General features: G+C 29.0%; 1 protein-coding gene across 1 annotated transcript; it reads left to right on the top strand.

Moving 5' to 3' along the window:
- Window positions 1-1,762: 1,762 nt before the first annotated feature.
- LOC111689065 (endocuticle structural glycoprotein SgAbd-3) lies at window positions 1,763-5,716 on the top strand. The gene is made up of 2 exons (XM_023451571.2): window positions 1,763-2,012; window positions 5,175-5,716. The coding sequence occupies exons 1-2, from the start codon at window positions 1,903-1,905 to the stop codon at window positions 5,443-5,445; spliced, it is 381 nt and encodes a 126-aa protein (XP_023307339.2). The 5' UTR covers window positions 1,763-1,902; the 3' UTR covers window positions 5,446-5,716.
- The last annotated feature ends 4,237 nt before the right edge of the window (window positions 5,717-9,953 follow it).

The following is a 9,953-nucleotide window of genomic DNA, read 5'->3' as shown; positions in this document are numbered from 1 at the left end:
GACTATAGACTAGACTATAGACTAGACTATAGACTAGACTAGACTATAGACTAGACTATAGATAAGACTATAGACTAGACTATAGACTAGACTATAGACTAGACTATAGACTAGACTATAGACTAGACTATAAGCTAGACAATAGACTAGAGTATAGGCTAGACCATAGACTAGACTATAAGCTAGACAATAGACTAGACTATAGACTAGACTATAGACAAGACTATAGACTAGACTATAGACTAAAATATAGACTGAACTATAGACTAGACTATATTAGTATCCCATATTTAATAATTAAAAAATATTTGTCAGTCTTCTGGTTAATATTAGCCATAGTCTGTACTATTATCTATGGCCCGGCTAATAGTATTTACTGTAGTTTGTACATTTAAAGTCGTTGCATTAAATATATTTTAATTTTATATTTTGTTTTGTCATTTAAAAAAATCTGCTACTGAAATTATTAAAAGACTTTCTAGTTTTCTAAAACTAAATATAAACCTGAATCCAGGTTGAAAACTGGCTCACAAAGGAATTCCATTCGATCATATTCAATAAAAAACACAAATTGCTAAATCCAGTCCACAACTAAATAAATAACAAATGACAGTTACCAAAATAAACAAAAAGAAACCTAAAAGAGTTTGAATATTTAAAACTAGTCTTGCTTTCTTCTATTCTTTTGCTAGACTATCTCCCACAAACTTTTCATTATATAATTTAAATATGTTTATTTTTGCAAAACGATTTGAAATATGAAATAAAAATGATTTACGTCCAATTATAGAGACTCTGTTAATAATATCAACCTTAAGCCAGAATAAATTATGCCAAAATTCAGCAAAATAAAATAAACAAGAATTTGAACTGAAAATGGTGCTAATATCGAGCGCAGCGTTGAGTGGTAAATTAATATTTGCCAAAAGAATTAAGATTTAGATACATAGTGCTTGCTTGTTGTCTATTCCCCCTAAAACTGACACACAAACCTAAAAGCGAAAACAAATTTAGAAAAACTGAAAAAGTTTTAATAAAATACTAAAATTTATGTAAATTAAATGAATACAGACAGAGTCTAATATAAACAAAAATGTGGTTTGAAAGCAACTTCGACTCCTTACTTTTTCTAAATACTTAGAACTAAATAGAAGATTAAACTTGATTTTAAATATTTCTATAAAAATAATTATGATTTTAATGATGATGATGCCGATGATGCTGCTGATAAAAAACAATCATTAGAAGATTCGATTGACTGATAAGAATGGCAGTTTGGCAAGAAACGTCAATGTTTATTTTATAATTGTGTCAAAATTCACACCCAATTTGTAGATTGTACAACAGAACGAAACATAGACACAAGACGTCACAGCATCTTAGAATTGGTCCAATTAATATGTAAAACTTAGAGATACAAATATAATACTGCAGCTTTAAAGCTTTGTTTTTGTAGCTTTAGGTTGTATTGGTATTTGTGAAAAATTACTAGTAAGTAAGTTACCAAATAAGCTTGAGATAGGGAGATGTTGTTCAAACCAAAAATCAAAACAAGTTCAATATTTTATAACTTTATTGATTTTTTTTCTTCTTATTTTATTTATATTAATTCTATAAAATATTTTTTTTTTCAACTTTGGTTCAGGAATTTTTTTTAATGTAGTTGTTGTTATTTTTAGCTAGAATTTGTTGTTTTTTATTGTGTTTTTTGTTAAATTTAGAAACAAAAATGTATAAAAGCCTGATATTTAGTTAAAATCTTGTCATTCGTTAATTTGAGTTTTGGAGATTTAATTTGTTAGGAAAGAGATACAAATTTGAATTTAATTAAAAAAAAATATTGCATTTCTATTGCATTTTAAATCAATTAAGAAAAGTAAAAGAAAATTAATTTTTACAAACATGAAAGTGATCGCTATATTGTGTTTATTCGTTGCCGTTGCTTATGCCAAAGAAGTCGAATTAATTTCAAATGAAGCCATGGTGGAATATGATGGCAAATTTCATTACCAGTAAGCATTTTAATTAAATAATAGCATAGATACAAATATATGTGATAAGTGCTGAAAGGATATGGTAATTAATATTGAGAAATGTGCAAAAATCTATCGACATGGACAAACATTCTAAAAATATTAATTAAAAATTATATGTTACTATTGTGTTCTAGATATAAAATTTGAAGTGTTACTCCTCAATAATTGTTAAAAATTAAATATTAAAAAAAAAACAAAAATATGAAACATAATTTTTGCAATGAACCCAAAACAACTCTATATATTATATAAATTACCACTTCAAGGAAGTTAATATCCCTATATCTAGACGCCCGCCCGTTAAAACACCTTTTTCTGAAGTTATCTTCGAGAACCAAATAATGAATAATTCTATAAGAAATGCTATCGAGATGTTTATGAAAAATAATGTTTAGAAAGAAAATTTCTTTACTATAAATACAAAGAAAAACTTTAGTTTTTTATGAAAGTCCACAAAAGCTCAGAGTAGGACATTCAACAGATGCTAAAGGATATCTAAATATAAAGTAACAATATAACTCCAAAACTTTCAATTAAAGAACGACTAACATCGTGGTTATTATATCCTACAGCAATTTAGTGGGGAGGGTACATTGGGTTTGTGCTGATGTTTGCAACACACAATATTTTGGTCCTATACCCCCACCTGAGTCGATTAAGTTATTCCCGTCCGCCTGACCTTGTAATCAAACTACAGGTCGCAATTTTAATTATAATTCAAGATGATAATTTGGCAGATGATCTTCTATTGTACCAGAGACGAAGTTTACTATTAAAAATAGTTAACATTGGTTCATAATTACACTTAGCCCGCATACAAGTGAAACCACCGAATAAGGCTTTTAAGTTTATAATTATGTTTAATAATTTATATTAAACATAATTATAAACTTAAAAGCTCCTTCAAAATATGACTTAAATGTTCAAAATTTAATTCAATAATAAACAGCTTAAGCATATTTGAGGCAAGGTACAATACCAATTAAATGCAGATTACGAAAACTAAATAACATTTTTTGTTGTAAATTGTGTCGGTTAGTCGGTTAGTCGGGCGAGGCCGACCATAACTTATTACTTGTGAAAAAATATAAACGATTGTAAACTTGTAACTGAATAATTCCCTAATTAAAAAAGAATGACAATTGGTAGATCCTTAAAATTTAATAAAAAATGATCGTTTTACAGTAATTTTCCAACCATATTTTAGTAATTTTTGAGAGTTTTCTGAGTCATTTAAAGATTGCTACAAACCAATACAATAATACAGAAAACAGTTATTGATGTTCCAATTGAACGGAATATAAGCACAAAATAAATATATAAACAATCATATTTCGAACAATGACTGTTATCGATTCCAGGCCGAAATATCGGCCATAAAAAGAACGAACAGAGATATCCTAATCTTTACCGACACTCCCTGACAGGTGTGTAGTCTACATCACAACTAGTCTAGGAATTCCGGACATCCATAAATAGTCTCGCCATCCTATTCAAACATCGTACTCGTATGTGTACGTGTACGTGGACACGGCAAAATTTGCGAAGACGGGTTCGCAGTTGCCCAACTCTTTTTAAAGAGTTTTATGAGACCTTTTTTTCTCCGTTTCGACACTTTTAAGGGCCATTTTAAGTGCAATTGCTATTATTCCGTTACAATAGTTTTAAAAATTTATTTTTAAAACTATCATATTTCAAACATCAGGATAATTATCATTTTATGATTGCTATTCATTATGTTATTGCTTTTATACCCTACACCACTATAATGGGGAGGGTATTATGAGTTTCTGCTGAAGTTTGTAACACCCAAAAATATTGGTCCTAGACCCACCATGTCTGTCTGTCTGCCTGTCTGTCTGTGTGTGTGTCCACGTAATCCTTGTGCGGACGCTACAGGTCGCAATTTTCAAGATAATTTGATGAAATTTGGCCCATGCTCTTTTTTTAGTTCAAGGACGATCGCTATTGAAAATAGTTGAAATCGGTCCATTATTTCTCCTAGCCCCCATACAACCGTACAAAAAGAAAATCTATTTTTTTGTCAACAATAAGTAAAAATATTCCACAATAAAACAAATTAAATGCTTTATTTAAAAAAAATCAAAATTTTAACATACTGACTGGTGTAGGGTATCATATGGTCGGCAATGTCCGACTATAAATTCATAATTGTTAATCTTATATCGGGTTCATTTTCAAATATTTTTTTAGCACATAACTTATTGATCACTTCTAGGTCATCAAAAGGAGTCAAAAAAGACTCAGTTTACTAATAATAATCTTACAATCTTCCAAATGCTAGCTGGGAAAAAGCATTAAAAATTGTGCCACAAAATCATTTCCAGTCGGCTACAGTGGTCTGTAAGCCAATCGATAAATATGTGAGCCTACAGATTTACTATATAATGTTGCTTTTTAACTAGACAAAGTACTATAGACAAGTCTATAGACTAGTCCGAAGACCAATTCATAAAATAGCACACAGACTAATGAGTAGATCAAAATGTAAAATAGTCATTCGGCTAGTTCATTATCTAATGAAAAAGAACTTTAGAGATTAAAATTTAATGTAATTTGAATCATAAAATGTATAACTTTTGGTTAAAGTTTTTACGGTTTCAAAATTTTAATATTGTATGTCTGTTTGTAATATCTCCCAGGACTCAAAACATTATGACTGAAAAAATAGATAGGATTAGGATGATATCAGAAGAAATATATCAAATCAACTATCTGGCCTGTTGTGCGCTATTATTTATCAAAAATATTTTTTGGTAAAAACAAATTGGGGTTTTTCATTAATTGATCTTTATATCATGTGATCGAGGAACTAATATGGAGCTATATTTTCGCAAAACATGATACTAACATGTTTACTGTATAAACTCTATTCAGCAAGGAATCCAATAAAAAATGTTTTCTTACTCGAAGGGCTAATGAGCTTTCCATGTAAAAATGGGTAGATATATTTAAATCATTTTAAAATTTTGAAAAGAAAATTTTTACTTCAAGAGGTCTACGAAATATATTTCAATATGTTATAAACGTAATGACGCAGTCTTTAAGAATTAATTAAGAATTAAATTTAATAACTAATATTTAAAATTTTATAAAATATATTTATCATCTTTTTAGCTACGAATTGGGAGATGGTTCCAAAGCCACACAAGATGGTGTTCTAAAACAAGTCGATGCCGAACATGACGGTGAAGCCATTGAAGGTAGATTTGCTTTCATAGCCGATGATGGTCGTGAATATGCCCTCTCATATACAGCTGATGAAAATGGTTACCGTCCCATTGGTGCCCATTTACCAACTCCACCACCAACACCCGAATCAGTATTGAAAACCTTGCAATATTTAGCCGAACATCCATATCATAAACCCGAAGGAAGAAATTATTAGAAAAAAAACCTTCTTCAAAAAGTCATGTATTTTTAGTTATAAACCTTATTGTGATTTAAGTTATAAATAAATAATTTTTGTTGTTGAAAAAATAACAAAATAAGAATTTAAAAATTAAAAATTTGCTTGATTGTTAAACTCGAATGAGAAATGATAGAGAAACAATAACAAAAAAATCAAATACGACTGATGATAATAAAGAAATAAATTGTTAAAATATTTAAATAATTGTGAATGAATTTATTACAACAACAATAGCAATAATAATAAACCAAAATAAAAGTATATATTTTTTTTATTACTACATATTTATTTCTCGGTATTATGAGCGAATTTTTGATTTTTGTGCAAATACGTCACGTTTCGCAAGAAAAGAATGGTTAAAAAACCAAAAATGACCAAAAGTTTATTCACCTGTCAACACTTTTACGAACAAATAAATTTTGTAGTAATAAAATTATCATTAATAGAAAAAAATCTTTATTTTAATAATTTCTCAGTCGAGCAGTTGAAGTCGTGTTTATTAGACAATTTGTAAGCAAAACAAAAGCAAATTAAAATTCGTGACATAATTTGTGATCGTTTGCCATTTGAAGTTATTATTACATTATAATATTTTATACCCCGTTATTTACTCATTAAATTAAACGGAACCAACATCTTCATATATAAACTATATAGGTAAAAGACGACTTCACATATACTCTATAGTGATTTCACAATTTCAAAAAAATATATTCTTCTTGTAGAATTATTGAAAAGACTATATTCGAGACAATAAACTATAGCAAATACTAAAGTGAAGATTATATACCATAGTATAGACCATAGAATATTTTACAGACTATAGAATTTAATCCAGACTATTGACCTTTCTATGGTCCAGACTTGAATAAACTATAGTCCAGACTGTAAACTAGATTATGGATTAGTTTACAGCATGGAATTTGGTCTATAGTTAAGACTATTGACTGTAGTACAGAAAATGGTCCCAATTAAACACTATATTCTAGACCATGGTTCCAGTTATGTAATAGAATAGTATTCTAGACTATAGTTTAGTCTATAGTTCAGACTTTGGACTATAGTCCAGACCATAGTACAAACTGTAGACTCCACTATAGTTCAAACTCTACTAGAATAGAATATAGACATGACTATATACTAGAGCATAATAAAAAAATACAATAAACTATAGAATATATTAAAGCCTAGACTATAGACTAGACTATAGACTAGACTATAGACTAGACTATAGACTAGACTATAGACTAGGCTATAGACTAGACTATATACTAGACTATAGACTAGACTATAGACTAGACTATAGAACTAGATTATAGACTAGACTATAGACTAGACTATAGACTAGACTATAGACTAGACTATAGACTAGACTATAGACTAGACTATAGACTAGACTATAGACTAGACTATAGACTAGACTATAGACTAGACTATAGACTAGGCTATAGACTAGACTATAGACTAGGCTATAGACTAGACTATAGACTAGACTATAGACTAGGCTATAGACTAGACTATAGACAAGACTATAGACAAGACTATAGACTAGACTATAGACTAGACTATAGACTAGACTATAGACTAGACTATAGACTATGCTATAGACTAGACTATAGACTAGACTATAGACTAGGCTATAGACATCATATTTGCAAAGTGTAGTGAATTCCCAAAAAATAACTATTCTCATGAAAAAATTGTATGGATTTGACAAAACTGAAATTTTATAGACACTATAATTATATACATACAACGTGCGTAGCATAAACAAAGGGGGTGGAACACATGTTCCATAACAATCCAAAAAAAATGGCAGATTCAAAATGGGAGTGTTTTTGATCATATCATTTAAACGCTTATTTAGTTAATATGCTGAAACGGCAAACAATGGACAGACAGATTCAATCACCACAAATAAATAAAACACTTATGTAGAAAACTACACGATCTCCAACGTTGTAGTTATAACGGAAAAACATGTTTAATGGTTTTTTAAATATGAATATTATTTAAATTGTATAGCTAATGTGGCAAAATAAGGGCATATTTGTCATAAAATTTTATAAGAAATAAATCAAAATTCATAACATAAATAAATTTAATTTAATGTCATTTTTTTCGTTAAATTCTTTGACTCTTATCATTGTTATACTCATTAGAATTTTTCCATATTTTTTTAAAGTTTCAGTCTTATAATTTTTAACACTTATTAAATATTTTATATCACATGCATTTTATGCAACATTTATTATTTAATATTCAAACTTAAATTAGTTTTATTAAAATAGACATGCATTTTGACTTTTGGTTTATTAATATGTACTTTCAATTTTTTTTAAAAAACTAGTTTTTAGTTTTTAAATAATTGTAGCCTCACCGAGATCATCATAGTCTTCTTTAGAAACACTTTTAATCCAAACATTTCTGAAGTGTTAATAATTTGTATAAACACTAATATCAAAGGTGCTAATTTAGTTAAACAAATTTTATACAAATTCTAAAACTGAAATAGATTTTCGCATAGTTTATGAAATAAAATCCTAATGTGATACACACACACATCAGTATGTTTGAATGGAAATTATTATAACAAATTATAATTATTATTTAATATTTAAAATGATCTTGAAATCGAAAGTATTGTATCGAAAGTATTAAATAAAAATTTGGAGCTCTGCTTAATAATATGAAATGTATTTGATCTTTAAACCGGTCTACTTTAATGTCTATTGGTCTTTAGTCTGGACTGTAATCTTGTGTATAGTCCTAACTAGAACATGATGTTTAGTCTTTAGGATAGACTACAGTTTATACTATAAGATAGACTATAGCCTATTTTATAGACTGGACTATAATCTAGCCTTTAGGCTAAACTAAAGTCTAGTGTGGACTATAGTCTTGTCTATAGAATACACTATATTCTAGTCTATAGGTGCACTATAGTATAGTCCATAGTTTCCAGAACTCTAGTCTGGTCTGGTCTATAGTATGAAATATAGACTAATTTACAGTCTGAACTACAATTTAGTCTTTGGTTTGGGCTATATCCTAGTCTATTGTCTTGATAGTAGTCTATTTAATAAACTGGACTATCGTTTAGCCATCCATCTACAGTCCAGACTATAATCTTGACAGTAATCTAGGCTAAAGTACAGTATAAAGTCAGGCCTATAGTCTTAAATATGAAATCGTTTAAAATCAAGTCTAAAGTCTAGTATAAAGTTATTATCTGTCTAAAAGTTGGTCAGCACTATAGTCTGGAATATAGTCAAGTCTACAGTCTAGTCTAAAGTCTGGTCTATATTTAGTCTAGTCTAGTCTATAGTCTGATCTATGTTTTATATTCTCTAGTAAATAGCAATGGCTATAATCTAGCATATGCCTTATACATACTCTGGACTATATTATATTCAATATTTTGGACTTTAGTTCATGTTAATTAAGTTCATGTCAAAACATGTAAGAATTATAGTACAGGGTATTATATGATCGACCTCGCCGATCATATAATACCCTACACCTATTACAAAAATGAAATGTGATTTAGCTTTTTTAATAAAGCATTTAAGTTGAATTGTTAGTACATTGCTTCAGACATAATTAAGCCATTTATTATTGAATAAAATTGTGGACATTTAAGACAGATTATGAAGGGGGTTTTTATAGGGGTTAGAGTCAAATGAGGCACTATATTATTCATGAGGATCATCAATGCAAGTTTAGAACTTATTTTTGCAGCTTTTTGACGAGATACGAGTATATTAAACATAATTATGAATTAAATGTCCTATTCGGCAGGTTCAGTTGTATGGGTAAAATAAAGAATCGATGTTAACCATTTTCAATATCCGATACCGTAGATCATGTGTCAAATTTCATTCAATTATCTTCAAAATTCCGAACATTAGTTTGATTACAAGATTCATAAGCCCTATTCGGGGTTTCAGTTGTATGAGGGCTTGGTCAAATAATGAACCGATCTTAACCAGCAATAGGGTTCGTCCCCGGGTCAAGAGAAGATCATATACCAAATTTCATTAAATTATCCTTAAAATTGTAGTTTGATTACAAGGTTTACATGGAGGGGCAGACGAGCTGACATGGCTAAATCGACTCAGAAAATGATTCTAAACCGATTGGTGTACTTTAAGGTGGATATAGGACAAGTATTATTGTGCGTTACAAACATTAGCACAAGCCCAATATACCCTTCCCATTAAAGTGCTGTAGGGTATAAATACTTTGGGCACAAAACTGAATCATCATCTAGTCCGCGTATCTCTATATACGTTATCTCAAATTTAACAGACGACCTTCGTTTGTCAGCTTCTTTTAAAAGTAACAACATTTAATACTCTTTATTAAATAAAACAGTAAAAAAATAGTTTCATACTTTTAATTTGATACATTCTCATAAACCAAAAACCACATGTGATTATCTAATGTGCAAAAAATTAACAACAACAACAGAAAACCCCAGA

This window comes from Lucilia cuprina, chromosome 6 (assembly GCF_022045245.1).
Source record: "Lucilia cuprina isolate Lc7/37 chromosome 6, ASM2204524v1, whole genome shotgun sequence".
NCBI lineage: Eukaryota > Metazoa > Arthropoda > Insecta > Diptera > Calliphoridae > Lucilia > Lucilia cuprina.
Note: the sequence above shows the minus strand (reverse complement) of the source record. Positions and strands in the feature narration are given on the sequence as shown.

What these genes read in the sequence shown, in the direction of transcription:
- LOC111689065 (XM_023451571.2), top strand. Translation starts at nt 1,903, where the DNA reads ATGAAAGTGATCGCTATATTGTGTTTATTCGTTGCCGTTGCTTATGCC. An exon ending in GATGGCAAATTTCATTACCA is followed by an intron (nt 2,013 to 5,174) that starts GTAAGCATTTTA and finishes TCATCTTTTTAG; the next exon opens with CTACGAATTGGGAGATGGTT.